Genomic DNA, 21,859 nt, shown 5'->3' on the forward strand with positions numbered 1-21,859 from the left:
AAATTAATTCCTCGGGGCAATGACGATTTCATTTATTGTTAATTAATGTGTAAATATATTTTTATATGAATATTTTTACTACCATCACATTCCTATGACATCTAACAGATAATTAAAATGTTTAATAATAAAAAAGATGGAGGTAATATATATAACAAGGACATCATTATACTGCTACGGACCCAGTGCTTCTGGTCCTGGATATAGGCATACACATAGATCTATGAATTAATATAATAAGGATATATATTGTAATTTACTAACATAGTTTATAAGTTGTTTACTAAGATAATATGGACGGATATCCGGAATTAATTTTATTATTATCAATATAACTGTAACAATATTTTTATTGCAGTGCGAACCAGGTCTGGGCGCGAGTGTCATGTACAATCTACTTTACAATCCACCACAAAAGTTGCTGCTACTCGCCGGTTGCTCGACTGTTTGCACGACTGTTGCTGAAGCGGCAAAAATGTGGAATCTTATGGTTGTAAGTATTCTTAAAATATACATACATAGTTGTGTTTCCTCTTGAACTTCTCTCTTCGTAAGCTTAAAATATTCGAACTTGTATACATATTTTTGTATAGGTATATGTAGGTACGCAATAATATATTAATAGAATATATTACTTTAATAATATCATCAAACACTACAGGACGGGGTTATATAAGTGCAATATATATATATATATATATATATATATATATATTATTTTCATAATAATTTATTACAAATCATAATACTGATAATCAAATGGTTTTTGTTTTTACTTAATGGTTGGCTGGTAGAGAATTTCATATGATAAGTTCGCCAATTGTACGGATCCTTGATGTGATTGGAATAAGGAATAAATAAATCATAATACTCATTATCATATACGGAGATCTAAAATATTAATATAATCACACTATGACGACATTTTCTTTAAGTACGAATCATAATTTATGTAGTCTACGGTGCAATTCCAATTATGTAGTACACAGTGATTTTATAAATTCAAAAGTATGTCTGTTACCTGCCTATTACCTAAATGATTGATCGGATCTTAACGAAATTTTATAATAAATTAGATTCACCAACAAGGAAGAACGTATCTTTTATACCGAAAAAGAAGACGACGTCACAGGTAAAAACTAGTGTCAATATATATCCTGTCAGATAACTTATAAAGAGTAAGCAAGCAATGACGATAGCTTTGTGTGACTATAAATTCAGTTTTATTTGTTGCGTTAGCAAAATGCAAACTGCAGTAAACATTGTGACATTTAATTTTATTCTAGCCGTATTCAGCTATAACATGGTTATTTGCTTGTCACCAACAACAAACTGTTTCAACAACTTGCAACCAAGAATAATCTCTCTCAGTCTCAGTAATACCAAATATTATTTGATTAACTCAATCTAAAGTCTAGCACGATTGTTATTTTGACCTGTTAATAAAATTTACTCGCTTTAGTAAAACAAAGATATTTTAAAACTACGATGTCAGTAAAATTCATAGCAATCTACATTGAAAATAATAAAGTATGATAATATAATATTGGGACTAATATTAGATAATGTACTTATTCAATATCAATATATTATGATAAGATTTACGACCATACGATCTTAGTGCTTCAGCAGTTTAAAAACTGCCCCTATAAAACCTTTTAATGGTTGCGAAATCACGAGTATTATAGTATTAATTTAGATGTTTTATACATATAAAGTTAATTAAGTATTTGTATAAATTATTTAGTACCTACCCATACAATAAGCTCTGAATAAAACATAAAGAGTCTTATACGTTGTTGTTGGTTAAAATTCAAATTATAAAATTATAAAATTGTAAAATTGTTTAAAGATTTAAACATAAAATATGTGATCAGCTAGATCATATAAAAAATTAAATTGCAACTAAAGTATATTTAATATACATTTATCTTGCTAATAGCGTACTTGGAAGTTATTGGAAGGTAGCGTGATACAAGCAATACGACTAATAAAATGTAGGCGTAGGAAGTATTCTGCCCATCAGCGTTGCCTAATGTACTTGTACCATAAACGATCCTCGTTTCATGACATACCTACTTAGGTAATGGACTATTTACTGTTGTAGTTATTGTTTATTATTTGTACTTAAAATTTTGTCGCGTGTATATCAAGGGTTTGTAATACATTGTCATGAAATCGAAGCAGCAAACTCACATTTCGTTCAACCAAAGTAGTACTGTAATTATTGCAATTTATTACTGTAATGTTATTCGACGTGTAAATAAAATATTTTACTTTCGTTTCTTCCGAATACTTAAAATTTTTCATAAATTCTCATAAACTTTGCGATATTTTGTCAATTATAAGTAATGCAGAGAAAATTGAAAAAACTATTTTTGTATAATATAAGCTGTCGAAAAAATTCGACTTTTTTTTTTTAATATTTCTAGTATATTTACGTTTGTCCAATATAAATAGAAACAACTCATTCCTCTATCTGATATTATTAAAGGTATATTATGCATCTTTTTGTTTCCTATAGTTATGCTACGGTGCATCATCGCCTGCATTATCAGACCGAGCCCGCTTCCCCACTCTATTCCGGACTCATCCCTCAGCAACGGTGCATAACCCCACGAGAATCAAACTTATGCAGAAGTTCGGATGGTCACGCATAGCTATATTACAGCAGGCAGAAGAAGTATTTATATCTGTAAGTATTTTTATTTATTTTAGTTGATGAATACTAACCAAAACTAGTAAAAGATGAGCATACATTTAGAATTAACAGTCCTGATGAGGCAGAATTCACTAGGAATTAACCACAATAGTTTCTTTAGAGCCACTAATCCCCATTACTGACAACCCCTTGTTCTGTGTATATGAAGGTAATAGAATATTATTGTATACTAAAACTACAATTTATAACATTGTCATATGGTGCAAAGCCGATGACATCAATTTACATGTGACTCGACCACAATATATCATAAAGCGCGCATTTAGGTCCTATATATTCTGAACTTTTATACTAAAATGAAGATACTAAATTTATTTCTATTTTAGATTTTCATTTAAAATTTTTAATCTCACTGAGGTAGTGCACGTAAAGGTCATAGTAGGTATTTTAGTCTCACCTATTTCAGCCTCTAAACAGCTCGCTTTGTATGTTGTGTTTCTATTTTAGAGTGAGATAATTCAATGAATTATAGAATGTCTTGCCTCATCCTAGTTCTCTGTAATGGCACTCATGCGTTGCCTTACCACTCTCGTCAATAATAACGTGTTGTTCGTGATACTGTTCATGTAGAAACTACGCGACTGTTACCACTTACTATGAAGTTTTTTTCGGACTACTCTAATGCTGTTAGCCGTAGATGGCCTTTTCAGCTTCACCGATCGATAGGGTTCGAGTGCAGATGGCACTCTAAACTGGTAAATGGATTTATAGAACGACTGAAGACTAACTCCCGCCTGACGCATAGGACTTTAGTTTGTGGGTCCCGCTAGGGGTTCAAACCTCGGCTCAAGCCATCGTAATTTCGATCGGCGTTTGAATTGGACAGGGGATCGATCGGAGGGGAATAGAGTACTGTCAGTTTCTTTGCTGTTTCAATTATACATATAAAATCCCATATTTTATCAAAATAGTGATGCTTTATTGCAGTTAAATACACTAGCATCAATTATATAACTCACATAATAAGTCACTTAAAAATAATGACGCCAACGCAATAAAACAATTATGCTTTTCAATTCGCCTGACCATAACTCATCTTATAAGCAAATAAACCTAAAGATTGTTCCACAAAGTTTGCTAAAGAAATAAGAGAGTAATTGCACAAGCATAGTTAACAGCATAGCATCGGCATCGGCGGCGAGTCACAGGGAGCTTCGCGCCACTACGACTCCCGTATCTGTCAGCCACATGGCTTTTTATTTTTTTCACTACCAAATGCCTGATTTAGATATATAGCATATGATTTACAGTGGTGACTAATTCGCATATTTTAATTAAAATAGTATAAGGTCATAAAAATTTGTAGTTGATTATAATTAAATTATAAAATAAACAACGTATGAAAGTAAACTAGCTGTCTTATAGTGTCCTTTACGATGTCGTACCTATATAGAATCTAAGTATCATCTATAGATTAAAAAGTATCATATCCAATTCATACGATTTTTAGTTACATATGTTGGATACCTATTACTACCTTTAACAATTTTTTATATAAATCAATTACATATTATATCATGTCTTATCAATACTACGTATAGGATATACATAAAAGATAGGAGAAACACAATACGATCCAATGTTCGTTTGTTCAAGATCGCTGCACAAACCTCTTCGTGTACCGCATGTTATCTTAACGTTACATTAACTTTCTATAATTCAACCTGTGGAGCTTGAACTTGGTATTAAACACAATGATATTGTTAAACAGTTATGTTGGCAATCGATAGAGATAATACTGAAATCATTGCGTGACTCAAGCCATTCGATAAGCATTTACGTATCTACTAGTATCAAGTGTACTATGACACGCCAACGCTTTGTCTACAGATTGACAAACGGTCTTCATGATTGGCCTTCGGCGAATCGACAATTTCGATTTCTCTGTATTGGAAAGCAGTCAGGCGAGTTATCGGACCTCAACAAGACCCTTATTTACAAAGCGGTATAACTAAATTGATATGTAAAATCTGTACGTGGAAATATTCTCGAATATCATTCTCTAAGCCTATCAGTAATTCACTAATTTTAATAATCAGAAATAGATCATAGATTTTATTTTATCAATAGAATATCTTTTTAGAAGGAATATTTAGCAATAGTTTTATAATCTATTCACATCAGTATATGTAGTTTTTAAATTAAAAAATAAATAGAAATGTACAGTTGTCAGACTTGCATTAACTTTGACTTTTTAAATTTAGCATGTTGACAGTCGACTGTAGTCGCAAGTAAAACTTTGCAACAATTCAAAATAGACGACTGGAACATTAGAATTTCTATTTCACACTGCAACTAGTTTCCCTAATTTTAATGGTAAAAGTACTTACGTTTATATTTATTAATTTATTTAAACTACTTACATAACTACCTTAATAGTCACCGCACATAAGTAAGTATTTCTACAAAGTGTGAAATGAGTTACTGAAGTTAGTGAAAAATAATGCGAAACCATACTTAACCAAAAGGTAGTTAATTTATTCAATGTTACGTCGGTCACATTTGGCGGCGAGAATTGTAGATGAAGGAACAATGGACAAAGTCCTTAGTAAGAGAACTTTTATAGTTCTAAGGGGTCGTCCATCCTCAAATGGATCGATAGCCAGGATCGACGTCGCTATTGAAAGTCGGCAGATTGGAATTATGCTGACCACAAATGTGTTCATAGATCGTTTTTTGCCCTTTTACTTTTTAACAGTCAAACTGAGAGTAGTCCACGGTTAGATCTCAACATATTTACAATATTTTAACCTTACCAGAAGCATGTCATATTCTTATTTCCACAACAATATAAGTATATTCATCCATTTTCATAACACTATGATCAGAAATGAAGTCACAAAGTTCTGGAAAATAAGCGAAGGCTGCGTATATTTCTACAGAATAAATCACATTCCAGATTTGCATATCGCTTCTATATATCACATCAAGTACCAACTGGCTAAAAGGAATACTTACCTACAGTCGATATAAATACTTCATACTCAATATTTCTGAAAAAGACAGTATAATATTTTCTGCTTAAAGACCGCTTTTCACGGGGTCAGCTACTATTGCCTAAGTATATCGCTGCCCCTTTAGGTGATCCATAAATTTTGCCACAGATCGTGGAGGGGGGGGGGGAGGAGCGACAAAGCGTGACAATTTGTAACAAGGTAAGGGAATGGTCTTAATTTTTCTGACATTACTTATCTGTAATAAATATATATTATAATATCATAACCAATAATATATCGCTTTAAATATAAAATATGTAACGTAGAAATTATTAAACAATTTTTTTTTAATTTCTAGTGTTTTTTTATCCATTACATAAGTCTGGCTGTCACATCACACCAGCTGTGACAAGAACTGGGGAAGAATGTAAAAAAATATGGATGGGCCCATACCTAGATGTACTCTGGTGCGATACTATAACCACAGATAATATAATATTACATACAGATACCCCATCCCATACAAGAAAATGGTTCCTTCCTAACTCGGGCTATTCTTCGGGCTATTTTATTTCGCCGCCGTAGGCGCTAGATGTCGCTATATCTGAAGCAGTTCGGATTACTAGTGGGTGATTAGTAATAAAGCATGAAAATAGATGGCAGAGAATTCGGTCTACATGACATCTGTTTTGCAAAGATACGTACATAATAGATATATAACTGTATCGAACTCCTGATTGGGTACAATCGAAAATTCAATGTCTGTATAATATTGTTCGCTGACAGTCTACAGACACGGCTAATGTACCTATGTATCTATGTACTATGTTACAGTTACTTTTTTACATGCCTACTTTTTTTCTCCCGACGAAGATATGTCGTAACGCGTCTGCACTAAAATCGGGCTATTCGTTAAGGAGCTATTGCTCCTTAACCGATAGCCCGATTTTAATACGGTTTTTTTTATTTAAATTGTTATGTGATAGTGATAGATTTTAGCTATAATCAATTGATGTGCATATGGGTACCTCATATAATTTTCAGTGTATAATTATTTCTCAATATGTAGTTAATTATAGTAAACTGGCAATTTGTAAAACTGAAAATAATATCTGCAAACCATCAATCTGTTATATGTAGGTTCTTTCAGGGATACTACATCGGTGCTAATGACATGTAGGTTATTTTGATGTTATACCTATTTGTAGAACCTTCGATATCTACAAACTACGCCTTTACTGCTAGTTTTTTGGTATTCATGTAAGTTGTTATTCAGTTGAAATTAAGCTGCGAAATTACAGGATATTTGGACATAACATCTATGTTCTCCAGAATGATAACGTATGCGGGATATAGCGCGCACGACATGATGACGTAATGCTGTTTAATAATATATGTGTATGTATGTACGTCGGATAGCGTCGTGGTTGGATGGATCGTCAGCTTATTTACCATTTCAGATAATAATAGTAGGCAGTAACTTTTGACAATATGGATGAAGGAGGGTAACGGTGATGATGATGAGATCAATAATGACTGTTGACGATAGTGACGGTGGTATTTATTTATGACCACCATAAAATTCATCATTGGCAGTATTCTCAACATTATCATCATTGTTCATCATGATGATTGAGATCAAACTAATTAATTGATTAAAAAAGTAGCAAGTATTAGGTAGGTACTAAGTCCTTATATGACTTAAATACAAGGTTCTGGGATGCTGTGATATACTACAGTCTCTAGATTTTGTTTCTTATTAGTATTCCACGACCAAAGTCTATAGACAGGGAAATATAGATTTACACAAAGTTTTTTGATGTAAATGGTAATTATTATACACATTGCATTAAAAAATATACATATATGATTACCATCTAATACAAAATCATTATGTAGTAAATAATTCCTGACATTTTAAATCGAATGAGGTGAAACTAACATTGCATGAACACAACACTTGAAGATCATAACATTTTTATTTCAGGTAATAAAACACTTTTTAATAATTTATTAATCACAGAATAAACAATTGTTAATAATTTACAATAATATTTCTTTCACTGCTTGTCTGTTATACGACTAAAACTTCAAACACTTCTGTTATTTTTATATTATATTCCAAATAAATCAATATCAAAACATAATATTTCATCAAAATCATTTCATAATTAATTCCTTGTACACATAATATTCCTGGATTTGTTGATGAAGCAATATAATAATAATCATGAGCTTAAATCATAAACTTATTTGTAGTCGGTTACACATAATATAATTACTTGGAATTTCTTCTCATCACTAGTCCGTTGCTTTCTTACTTATTTAATTATATTATTAATTGCATTGTGATTAATAATTTACAGATTTTTCTTCTGCTTTTTTCTCTTATTTTTACTTGCATTATTATTTTATACAGTAAAATGTTCATATATATATATATATATATAAATATCCCCTTGGGCACTTTGTGGCTCAGACGTGCCGTATAGGTAGTTTTTTGTTGATCCTTTTTCACTTGTTGATCCGGAGGCCTTTTGTTGATCTAATGCCAGCTGACCATATATAAATGTTGATCCGTTTTGAGCCACAACTGTCACGACGAGTAATAATAATAATTAAGCGATTTATACACGATTTTATACAAATCCACCTTTTTGGCATACGAGCAGTTCTTGATCCAATTCAAACGGGCCAATCAGGGTGCAGCATTTGCCAAGGGCTTCCTCATTGGCACGTTTGGGCTACTACATTATGGCTACAGTAACTTAATAATGTCTAGCTAGTATTTCAAGAATAATAGTCTATCCAATCTAAATATTTATAGAAATCAGTCTGGAGTAACGTGACTCCAGATCAAACCTCAATACTTATTATTTTTTGGACGGGAATCTTTTCTTTTGTAACAAAGTTACTGAGCGAATAAAGAGAAGACGCAACGGCGGATCCAGGGGGGAGCGTCATGGAGGTCATGGGAGTCATGGGGGCGTCATGACTCTCCCCCTTAGCCCAGGACTTAGGTAGACCACTAATTGAACTAAAAAATAATGAAACAGCAAATTTTTTTGCACGATCGGAGTGTTGGTGCAGTAGTATTAATTATAATTAAACATTGTTACTTAAAACATAACAGTTAAAGTACTATAACACTAAAAGCAAAATAGGTATTTTCAAAATACTTTTTCAAAATAAATTACCCTTTGAGTTTTTGTCCAAACCTCAGATATTTTATTTATTTTAGGTATATCAATCATTACATAGTATAGTATAAAACAAAGTCGCTGTCGCATCTAACAAGTACATAAATAAAGAAACAAGACTTTTTGGCTCTGAATATATTTCAAAAATCAATTACTTGTGTTAATCAATTTATATACTCGTTCTTATTTCATAGTACTTGTTTTGATCCGAATATATACAGATACCGTAACGGTCTATTAATTATGAATTTATTATACCTAACCTAGATATTTTATTTTGACGAAACTCCGTGTAGTAGTAGTATCCGATAAGGGTATGCGAACCCTAAGTATTATTTCAAAATGACCAGTAATTTCGAAGAAATAAGCCTTTGAATTTCAAATCAACTTACCAAACGGACGCTCAAGGTTCGATTCCCGCCACCGATTTTTTTTTGTTATTTTTTTTTGTCTTTATTCTAATTTTAAATTAACTATTTTAATAATTAAATGAATTTAATCGAACAAAACGTTGTTAAGTATTCAATTAATTTTAATTTACATTACCTATTGTACTTTCTAAATTGTAAAGCAGCTAACAATTATAGTAAGATCTTATAAATAACTAACACAACAAGTAAAACATTTTAAATGTATTTTCTTTATTATTACAAATATTTTTTATGCATAATATAATAGTTAATATCTAATAAATACATAATGATCTGATAATCAAATTATAAGTACAGTCTCAAATTGAAAGTAAGAAAAACAGAAAATATAGAGAGAACTATAGAGATATAACAGAAAGATGTGAAAAATGGAGAAGGACAGTAAAAAAGTGACAAATTTAAATAATGTTGCCGCAATTTCTGTTCAAATGAATTTATTACATTATTATATATATTAGGCATACGACTAGCCTTATGACTGTTACTTTTTTTTTAATCTATACATCTATACATGTAAATAAAATTGGAGTGTCTGTTTGTAATATTGAAATAACCGTTTTTACTACTTGCATATGAATATAAATCCGGTACATACACCAAAATAACATATTTTACAAGTTTTGTCTGTCTGTCTGTCTGTTTGTTCCGGCTAATCTCTGAAATAGCTGGACCGATTTTGACGGGACTTTTTTTGGCAAGTAGCTGATGTAATAAGGAGTAACTTACGCTACTGTTATTTTAGAAAAATAAAATAAAATTTCACGCGGACGAAGTCGCTGGGGCCAGCTAGTCTATAGATATACCGAGATTTAATATTTAAGTTGCTATTATGTTGTTGACAAAATTTTACTGTAATGTTACTATTACGTTATCCTACACAATTTGTATTATTTTGGATGAATAAATAAATAAATAAATAATAATCTATACATCTATGCATACAAATAAAATTGGAGTGTCTGTTTGTAATATTGAAATAACCGTTTTTTACTACATGCATATGAATATATATATAGGTACATATACCAAAATAACAATTTTTATAATTTTAGTCTGTCTGTCTGTCGGTCTGTTTGTTCCGGCTAATCTCTGAAATGGCTGGACCGATTTTGACGGTACTTCTTTTTGGCAGGTAGCTGATTTATAAGGAGTAACTTAGGTTACTTTTATTTTAGAAAAATAAAGTTTAATTCCACGCGGACGAAGTCGCGGGAACAGCTTGTTTTTAATAAAAACATCTTTTTTGTGGTACTTGAGAATGTTGAAGCCTGTTGTTTGTAATATTGAAATAACCGTTTTTTACTACTTGCATATGAATATAAATACGGTACATACACCAAAATAACATATTTTACAATTTTTGTCCGTCTGTCTGTTTGTTCCGGCTAATCTCTGAAATGGCTGGACCGATTTTGACGGTACTTTTTTTGGCAGGTAGCTGATTTATAAGGAGTAACTTAGGCTACTTTTATTTTAGAAAAATAAAGTTAAAAACCACGTGGACGAAGTCGCGGGAACAGCTACTGTATAATATATTAGAGATACCTACGTGTTTTTTTATTGATGACTAGCTGTACACGGGATTTCGTCCGTGTGGAATTTAACTTTATTTTTCTAAAATATAAGAAGTTAAATTCCACGCGGTACAGCTAGTTGTCGGTAGTCTAGCGATTTAGCTAGCACACTGCTTTGATTCCTGCTTGGTGGTCGAGGGTTCGATTCCTCGCACGCTGCAAACATTTGTATTCATGAGTATGATTGTTTGTAACGGTCTGGGTGTTTTCTATGTATAGATAATATATATGTATTTACGAAAAAAAATCTTTGTATTTATATCAGTTGTCTAGTACCCATAACATAATCTTCAGCTAGCTTAACTTGGGTCTAGATGAAGCTGTGTGAATTGTCCTGAGATTACTATTATTACTATAATAAATCTTTTCAAATCAGCCGATGTTTATTTTTGCCATAATACGTGCTGTTACCATGTGATAATATTACGTACGTACTTATTAAACTATTAACTTATTATTAAATTATTAACTATTTATACTGTTTTAAATGTGATGCGTTCATTATTTATATTTCCTTTGAATTAAAGACAAATGTATATATATATATATATATACATTTATATAAACTTGCACACTTAGTTGATCCAGCCACGATCCGTAGATATTGCTGATTCCACTGTCTCTCTCTTTCTATCACTATCTTTGTATTCTAATATGCGATGTTGCCGTTCCGGCATGGTCTCGGCCGGAACGGCAACATCGCATATGTTGCGCGTTGTTGCCAAATGTATTCGTCGATAGTAGTAGATACCTATACGCGATATATATTTTTTCAACAATTTCCTGCAATAGTGAATCCGTATCGGCAATTTTTTTAAATGCACAAAGATTTTTTGGCTCTGAATATATTTAAAAATCATTTACTTGTGTGTTGATGAATTTATATACTAGTACATGAAGTACCTAATACTTGTTTTGATTTGAATAGGTAGCGATATTATGAATTTATTATACGTAATCTAAAGATTTTGACGAAATAAAAGTAATTAGTTATCTGTTAACCTTGACTTCATGCTGGCACCAGTATTATCAGATGATGAACATACTCTTCGAAAACTTACATACAGCAGAAATATCGTGTTTGGACTCATTAGATAGGTCTCGATGAATAGAGTTTAAAAAACTTAAAATAAATGGTAAATTAGAAATAATGTATAAATACCCCTTACGTAAAATTCAACCACTTTAAACTTAATAATAATAATAATTAGGAAAAGAGAAAAGCTATACATGTACTGAAAGTAATTGATGTCTTCCACACAATATTTTCACTATTAAACAACTCTGTTTGTTCAGTAAAAGTGTAAATACACTGGTAACCTTTAATCATATTTTATATGCAAACATTACATATACAAACCCTAAAGTTTTATTTCAGAATAGCCAGTAGTTTTGAAGAAATAAGTCTTTGAAATTGTACGTGTAACTTATATATATACTAGTTTTTTCACCATAACAAACAACACCAATATGGCCTAGTTAGTAGTTTACCTGTGTACCAATTAATAATAATAGTAATCTCAGGACAATTCACACAGCTTCATCTAGACCCAAGTTAAGCTAGCTGAAGATTATGTTATGGGTACTAGACAACTGATATAAATACAAAGATTTTTTTCGTAAATACATATATATTATCTATACATAGAAAACACCCAGACCGTTACAAACAATCCTACTCACGAATACAAATGTTTGCAGCGTGCGAGGAATCGAACCCTCGACCAGGAATCCAAGCAGTGTGCTAGCTAAATCGCTAGACTACCGACAACTAGCTGTACCGCGTGGAATTTAACTTCTTATATTTTAGAAAAATAAAGTTAAATTCCACACGGACGAAATCCCGTGTACAGCTAGTCATCAATAAAAAAACACGTAGGTATCTCTAATATATTATACAGTAGCTGTTCCCGCGACTTCGTCCACGTGGTTTTTAACTTTATTTTTCTAAAATAAAAGTAGCCTAAGTTACTAGGTAGTAGCCTTATTACATCAGCTACCTGCCAAAAAAAGTCCCGTCAAAATCGGTCCAGCCATTTCAGAGATTAGCCGGAACAAACAGACAGACGGACAAAAATTGTAAAATATGTTATTTTGGTGTATTATGTACCGTATTTATATTCATATGCAAGTAGTAAAAAACAGTTATTTCAATATTACAAACAACAGGCTTCAACATTCTCAAGTACCACAAAAAAGATGTTTTTATTAAAAACAAGCTGTTCCCGCGACTTCGTCCGCGTGGAATTAAACTTTATTTTTCTAAAATAAAAGTAACCTAAGTTACTCCTTATAAATCAGCTACCTGCCAAAAAGAAGTACCGTCAAAATCGGTCCAGCCATTTCAGAGATTAGCCGGAACAAACAGACCGACAGACAGACAGACTAAAATTATAAAAATTGTTATTTTGGTATATGTACCTTATATATATTCATATGCATGTAGTAAAAAACGGTTATTTCAATATTACAAACAGACACTCCAATTTTATTTATATGTATAGATGTATAGATTATTATTTATTTATTTATTTATTCATCCAAAATAATACAAATTGTGTAGGATAACGTAATAGTAACATTACAGTAAAATTTTGTCAACAACATAATAGCAACTTAAATATTAAATCTCGGTATATCTATAGACTAGCTGGCCCCAGCGACTTCGTCCGCGTGAAATTTTATTTTATTTTTCTAAAATAACAGTAGCGTAAGTTACTCCTTATTACATCAGCTACTTGCCAAAAAAAGTCCCGTCAAAATCGGTCCAGCTATTTCAGAGATTAGCCGGAACAAACAGACAGACAGACAGACAAAACTTGTAAAATATGTTATTTTGGTGTATGTACCGGATTTATATTCATATGCAAGTAGTAAAAACGGTTATTTCAATATTACAAACAGACACTCCAATTTTATTTACATGTATAGATGTATAGATTAAAAAAAAAGTAACAGTCATAAGGCTAGTCGTATGCCTAATATATATAATAATGTAATAAATTCATTTAAACAGAAATTGCGGGAATATTATTTAAATTTGTAACTTTTTTACTGTCCTTCTCCTTTTTTAACATCTTTCTGTTATATCCCTATAGTTCTCTCTATATTTTCTGTTTTTCTTACTTTCAATTTGAGACTGTACTTATAATTTGATTATCGGGTCATTATGTATTTATTTATACATTTATGGGTTATATATTTATGTATGTATATTGTTATTTTTTTATAGAAATGTATATTTTGCTTTGTATTTATATATCTTTTTTTGACATTTCTTATTTATATTAGTGCACCGCCAATAATCTTTCGCTGCACCACTCATGGTTGCCTGGTAAATAACGCGGCAAGATATTAAGTCCGCCACATGTACAAATTTTTTTGTGCATTAAAGTTAAATAAATAAAAAAAATACAATACTGTTTAATGAAAATGCGTATTGTCTAGTGCTTTGAGATGTATCAAAATAAGGTCAACAAAAAAGTCCGTGATGGTATATGTCTATCTCTCAAGGATAACCAACAATAACCATTTTTTATCTTTTACATTTTACGGGAATTTTTTTTATCGTATGTTTCCCTTAAAATCATGTAAACTATGCTATTATGTCATAATCTAAAGAAATAATAATATTTTATAGTGAAATATCCACTATAAAATAGTAATGTAAGTAGCAATGTAATTCGTTACGCGCGAATCAGCTGTTATAAGGTCAAAGGTCGGTGCACCCCGCGTATTTGATAAATAGTGCTTCTCTGGATGTCTTTAAGAGAAAATGGCAGTATGTACGTGTATATGTACAAGTCCTTAAGTGTTAAGTTTTTCAAATGTACAATAAAGAATAAATATTTTTAAGTACAGTACTTACGTACATTAATATAATACCTACTTTTTACTTGTATCTATTGTCATCAAAATTAAATTATAAGTTCTTAACTTGACCACGACTATGTGACCCTCTCTTGGCGCCAAAACGAGTGAAAAAATGAACAGCATACGACGACGACGCATACCTATAGAGTGGAGCAACTGCTTATTCAGTTTTATTCAACTATTTAGTCCCTCCACCGTTACAATGAATGGAGGCGGATATTACAATGTATGTAGCATTGCGAATATAAAATATCTAGATTAGGTATAATAAATTCATAATTGATAGACCGTTACGGTATCAGAGCCAAAAAGTCTTCTTTCTTTATTTATGTACTGTTAGATGCGACATCGACTTTGTTTTATACTACACTATGTAATGATTGATATACCTATGTAAAATAAATAAAATATCTGAGGTTTGGACAAAAATTCAAAAGGTACTTTATTTTGAAAAAGTATTTTGAAAATACCTATTTTGCATTTAGTATTTGAAATACAAAACTATTTTTGTTTTTAGGGTGACATTTCTATGAATTCACTGTCGATAGCGAGCGGTGCGATGGAAAAAGATAACCGTTTATAAAAATATAATAAATAGCGCTGGACAATTAACACAGACTGATACTGAACTGATATAAATAGATATTTTTATCTTGTAAATACATATATAATATATGTATAAAACACCCAGACCGATGAAATCAATCGATGACCGATGAGTACATATGTTTGCACCGTGCGAGAAATCGAACCCGCGACCATCGGATGTAAAGCGGTGTGACCACCGAGGCAGTCGAAATACATAAATAATCTTATGAATTTAATTTATTCTAATTTGTTTGTGTGCGCGGGGTGCGGTGTACGGTGCTCCCCCTGCCTCCACCGTTGCTGGAGCTTGCATGTATGGAGCATTGCGAATATAAAATATCTAGATTAGTAAATTAATAAATTCATAATTGATAGACCGTTACGGTATCTATATATATTCGGATTAAAATAAGTATCGCAGTAAGGACCAGTATATAAAGTGATCAACACAATTAATTGATTTTTGAAATATATATACGGAGCCAAAAAGTCTTTGTGTATTCAAAAAATATCTAATTTGTTTGTGTGCGCGGGGTGCGGTGTACGGTGCTCTCCCCTGCAACGGTGGAGTTACTATGTATGGAGCATTGCGAATATAAAATATCTACATTAGTAAATTAATAAATTCATAATTGATAGACCGTTACGGTATCTATATATATTCGGATGAAAATAAGTATCGCAGTAAGGACGAGTATATAAAGTGATCAACATAATTAATTGATTTTTGGAATATATTCAGAGCCAAAAAGTCTTTGTGTATACCAAAAATTTAGCCGTTCGGAGCCATTCAGTCACGAATTATTAGTAAAAAAAGTGTCGAGTATATCGTACTATCGACGAATATATATGGCCACATCGCAAAATAGAATGCGACGTTGCCATACCGCCTGAGATATACGCGATAGGACTCAAGTTATTCAGTGTAAAAGGTGGAATCGGCAAGTGTTTAGGTTGTGGCGTGATCAACAAAGTGCCCAAAGAGGTGTTTATATATATATATATATATATATATATATTTCTTATTCTTTTGAACTCCTGTTCTTTACAGTAAAAATGTTATTTATCTTCATCTGAATGACTAGGAGATTTAGAATATCATCTCTTATTTGTTTAAACTTTGTTCAGTATTAAGTTGTTGATGTCAGGAAAATCTGAAAACAATATCATATACCATGTTACATTTTCATGAACTTACATGAATGAATTTACATGAAAGTAACTAAACTGTAACCTTATTAGCACAATAAACATATTATTCATACATCATATTCATTCAGTTCTAATAAAATATAAAAATAATACTACTGTTTAGTACTTTATTTTGATTAATAATTTTCAGTATTTTCTCAATCAATCAAAAATTATAAAATCAGTGTTAGTTTTTTGAAGTTACATTCATAACAATAATAAAAACATAATAATACCACATTAAAGCGGTCACCAAGTACCTATGTTTATTATATTTTAATATGAAAGATACACACGCATACATATGCAAGTTTTTAACAACTTATAGTTATACCTGGTATGAGATAATCCTCAAAGACACGATAGTTTACTAAATATTTGTAGTAGTCCTTAGACACATTTAAATTATTGAGTTTGACAAAAAAATAAGAAGTTCAATGAACTCTGAACAGGAACAATTCAAAAGTTGAAGTACCTACTTAACTTAAATGATGAAAAAAGAGAAAAAATCCAATGCTAGTGAAAATATGTTTTAAGCATTTGACTTAAAGTCGTTTATCCTATTATTTTATTACTATATTTTATATTTTTAAAATTTAATTTATGTTGCCAGTACTCGTTGTCATTTAGATATAATAAAAAAATATGGACCAACCTACGATTTTAAATCGATATTTTTATTTGTGATGAAATCTAATAATATAAATCATGAATAACCTACCCTCGAATGGAGATATTAAAAAACTAATTATCATGAATAGTAGGTACTAGGATCAGTAATATATCATAGTATTATGAATGATTATCGTTTCAAAACCTTGTACAATTTAGTAAGGTTGAAAATATCCTTCTACAAAAGCAAAATTCGAGTATTTGTAAAGTTTCTTATGAGTATTTTAAAAAATTCGAGGATCCTCATATTTAGCTATCAATGTCAGTAATTTAGATACCATATAACACTTGTTTATTGAGGTTTCATAAAGGTATAGCTGACCTTATATACTCTATACCACATTCAATTCTCATTCATTAAATTACAATAAGTAGGTATTTATTTTTAATAGAAGAACTATGTCACTAATGTCATTAATTGCTATAATTACCAGGGTGACCGCGTGGAGGTTGATATAATAGAGTACACTTATATCAGATCAATCTAATTAATATTTCCCTCTTCAAGTTTCGAAGTTATGAGCGAACAGATAAATATATAGTACTTGCATACCTGTCAAAATCTCTCTATTTTACCGTCGTCGAGTAAAAATTATGCATTGCAATTCGTTCCAAATAAGAGTATAATACAAAATGATGAAATTTTACTGTTTGCAAAGACTAATTAAAAGCACCATCGAATAATGCGTTGTAATATCCTGTTATCGATTATTCGAAAAAATCGATAAATCTATGCATTTATTTTTAATATGGCAACACTTTCTAAATAAGTATTACTGGAATAATATGGTTTTCTTGTTTAGCTGTTTTATATTTACTTAAACTTTTTTTATGTTTAATTTATCATAATAATATAGTAAGTACTTATTATTTGAAAATATAAAATAAACATTTAAAATACGGTGATACAAATGAAAACAGCGCCATCTATGAAAGTATTTTGGAAACAATAAGCCCCAATTAGCAATGATTAAATTGTAAACAAATACAGGGCAACAACAAAATGAGTAAATATATGAAAATTACTTTTCAAAACGCATTATTTCATTTTAACATCTATATATGACTTTTTAAAATTAGATTAAACCTTTTTAAAAACATAGTTTTGGGTTTTAAACGATTACAAAACAATGTTGAATTCCATTCGATACCAATGACGCCATCTAAATCCGTTTTTCGAACTAAAAATGGCTACTATGCCATTGATCCCCACTGCTATAACTATGTAGATCTAATAGTTATGATCGAACAGTAAACCGCACTAAATTGTATTCACTTCATAAGCCAAATTACATTATTATATTTTTTATTACAATATATAAATTAACCAAACTAATGGAATCTTATCTGTGCCATCTACTTATAAAATTTGTTTTATTATGAGTAGTAATAAAAGGAAATTTATGTGCGTATATATATATATACATATCATACGCGCATCTATATTAATATTATATAGATGAAAAGCTTATAAGGTTACACATATATAACACCACGCTATGACCAATAAGAGCGGAGATGCAATGAAAAATGTTACAAAATCGGGGACAATGTAACGCATATGAAGTTGAGCGGGTTTGCTAGTATTATTGTATCATTCAAGGTACATGAAATACAAATAAATAAAAACAATAATAAAAATATAGTACTACTTGTTTTACTTCGGATTAACTAATAGAATATTTAATATAATATAATAATTATTAAATATAAAATATAATAAGTAATATTTTTTACCTCCAACTTTTTACTCGAAAAAACTGAATAAATAAGTGGTAGGTAACTACTATATAATACGGGTGTGTCTATAACAAAAAAAATATTCTAAATTATATGACGACAATTTATAATAAATATAAATGCCGTAACTGTCAAAAACAAATTCAACACGCAAAAAGTCCCGACTTTTTTCTGAATGTCACGTCGACTTGTTTCAAAAAGTTTTCCGTTTTATCCAGTTCTTCGACTATCTGTCACAATAAAGCCCGTTGACACGCTGGTAATTTATTGGCCGCTTAACGTCCATTTACCAGAAATAAAATAAAATGGCCTAGGTCTAGGGATATGGTTTGACTTTTTGCAAATTTAATGAAGTAAAACGGGACCGACCACACCTATTCTGTCACTACCTAAGAATAATATAAAAAGGACTCAAACGAGACACTTATAATAAGTAGTCATGACCTTGTTATAGGTTTTAATGCATCGGTACAGATCGGTATAAATGCCCGTATTTATAAAGCAATGTCCGTAATGCGAACAGACGAACAGTATCACCAATATCGCGTCATCTATTGATGTTATTAAGGTTACCACTTACCATGAGGTGGACTGTCGGTGTGTATGTCATTGCAGTTATATTAAAAATATATTTTGTAGGTATACTTAAATTACATATATCATCTCAAAGTCGACGCCAATTATTTGACAATGAAACATATTTACAAACACACTTTAAAATATAATAGTACTAGTAAGGATATATTTCTCCATAGTTCTAATTCCATGCACTCAACGTATATGTTTTTGTAAGCTGAAAACACCTATTTATAGAGGGCACAGGCCATAACGAGGGGAACTGTATAGTTGCCGCAATGAATAGCGCCCGGCCTTTCACGCTGTATTCAATGTAATTAGTGCAGCTCTGTTTTTTCTGCATCAGTGGGTTTCAAGCGTTCTTGCTCTCCTATTTTCGACTCAAATAAATTACTTGCGAAAGTTCGCACGTAGTAATTCTTATTCATATAAAAGTATGTTCTATGTAGACTGTGTATTTTGTTCTACAAAATTTAACTGCCTTCATACGTTACATAATTAATAAACTTCCAACAAGTAAGAAAAATGTATAAAAGATTATTATGTAATACAATATATGACGAAAAAAAACCCTAGTTCATGTCCGTAAAAAAAATATTGTACCTGTTTATTACTCATTTTTTACTTCAATTTGTAATACAATATAATTTAAAGATAACATCCAATTTTCTAATTTTCTAATTAATATAAAATTAATGTTTCCACTTAATCAGCCAGTTACAAATCCGGTAATTTGAAGTTCCGAGAATAATAAATGAAGTTTATTGTTCTTGGAACACTTTAAACCTATTACTCGTTAGTAATACCATCCTTTAATACATTCAAAATGTAACCACAGACATTTTAAAATATATTAAAGTAGCTGAAAATAATGATTATGGGACATTTTACTATATAAATATCCATATGCTAGTTAAGTTACCCATGTTTTTCTTTCTTCCTATAGACTGTTGAAGATCTGGAGGCCCACTGCAAAAAAGTCGGCATTGAAATCGTCACAAGACAGTCGTTCCTGTCAGATCCTGCGGATGCTGTCCGCAACCTTCGACGCCAGGATGCGCGCGTCATTGTAGGCCTATTCTACGTGGTAGCAGCTCGTCGGGTCCTCTGTGAAGTCTACAAACATCGACTTTATGGAAAATCCTATGTATGGTTTTTTATAGGTAAGACAATGTTTTGCCGCGGTAAATAACGTATAAAGTATACATAATCTGTCTCATTTGTTATCTAGCTTTAGAAGAAGCATTGCAGTTGAAGAGTAATATAAACAGTGAAATTGCTGAACACGAAGGCATTATTGTCCTTCTTTTTTCACTATCGATTATCACATACCAACAGTGTGTTATCAGATACTTTACCATTCATGTTACATAAAAACAAAATATGTCACTGTGAATATTCATAGGACATTACTATTCTTGATTACAGCTCTCTGGGACCTCCTAAACCTAATTTCTGTATTTTTATTTGACTTCGTTCAGGAAGAAGATTATGATTCGTCTGCTGATATTTTTCAAAAAAATCTCTCGTATTTTCATTCAATGATTCTCAATGATGATGAGAATTCTCGTATTTTCATTCACAATAAATACCAAAGTATATGTGTGCCAAAAAAACAAATGTACTTTGGTAATTATATAAAGTTATTAAATAATGTTATTTGTAGCATATCTACTACTATATCCATTACTACACATTTAATTATATTTAACAAACTGCCAAGATTCTAGCCAAAATATTTGTAGTAACTTAATTCAAGTAGGGATTTCCTCTATTTCAACAATGCGACTCTTACCTATATGATAGTCTATTATCGTAATTGTTAAAAAATATAATAGCATAAACAATTTCATAAATGAGAACTGGGATTAATTGTAAATTTAATTGTAAGTAAATATATCGTTTAGAATAGGTTTCAAGGGGTATGATTAAAAGTTTAAAATATACAAACACTGCTATACCTATATTAAAAAAAAAGTTTGTTTATCTTTGGTATACCATGCATATCTTATAATAATGACTGCTTACAATCTATCCTCGTTTCAAATATTGCAAAAAAATTCAACCTCATTACATGAGTAAAAAACGTTTGAACAAACTCAAATAGCATCATTTATTTACCAGTTGTGATGTACAATTCCTTTTATTACCTCCCCCATACTGTACGCGTGTTCATATGAAGAAAATTTAAAACAACATATCATTAATATGGGCGACAGAGAGCAATAAAGGGAGCGTTATGAATTATGGGAAGCTAGACAGGATTATTAAAGGAATAAAGATGTGAACGAACGATGGTTCGCGGTATATGCACGCACGCTTAATAAACAATGTAAGAACAATGTACAAAATTGTT

General features: G+C 30.9%; 1 protein-coding gene across 2 annotated transcripts in view; it reads left to right on the plus strand.

Moving 5' to 3' along the window:
- Positions 1–21,859, plus strand: part of LOC131844192 (gamma-aminobutyric acid type B receptor subunit 1) — a 164,058-nt gene that overhangs the window by 115,460 nt on the left and 26,739 nt on the right. For both annotated transcript variants that reach the window (XM_059193004.1, XM_059193002.1), the window contains exons 3-5: positions 359–493; positions 2,525–2,695; positions 20,450–20,666. In XM_059193004.1, coding sequence (XP_059048987.1) covers positions 359–493; positions 2,525–2,695; positions 20,450–20,666 — 523 coding nt within the window. The remainder of the gene's footprint in view (positions 1–358; positions 494–2,524; positions 2,696–20,449; positions 20,667–21,859) is intronic.

The sequence above is a fragment of the Achroia grisella genome, unplaced genomic scaffold (assembly GCF_030625045.1).
Source record: "Achroia grisella isolate CSIRO2021 unplaced genomic scaffold, CSIRO_AGI_Agris_v1 utg402, whole genome shotgun sequence".
Classification (NCBI taxonomy): domain Eukaryota; kingdom Metazoa; phylum Arthropoda; class Insecta; order Lepidoptera; family Pyralidae; genus Achroia; species Achroia grisella.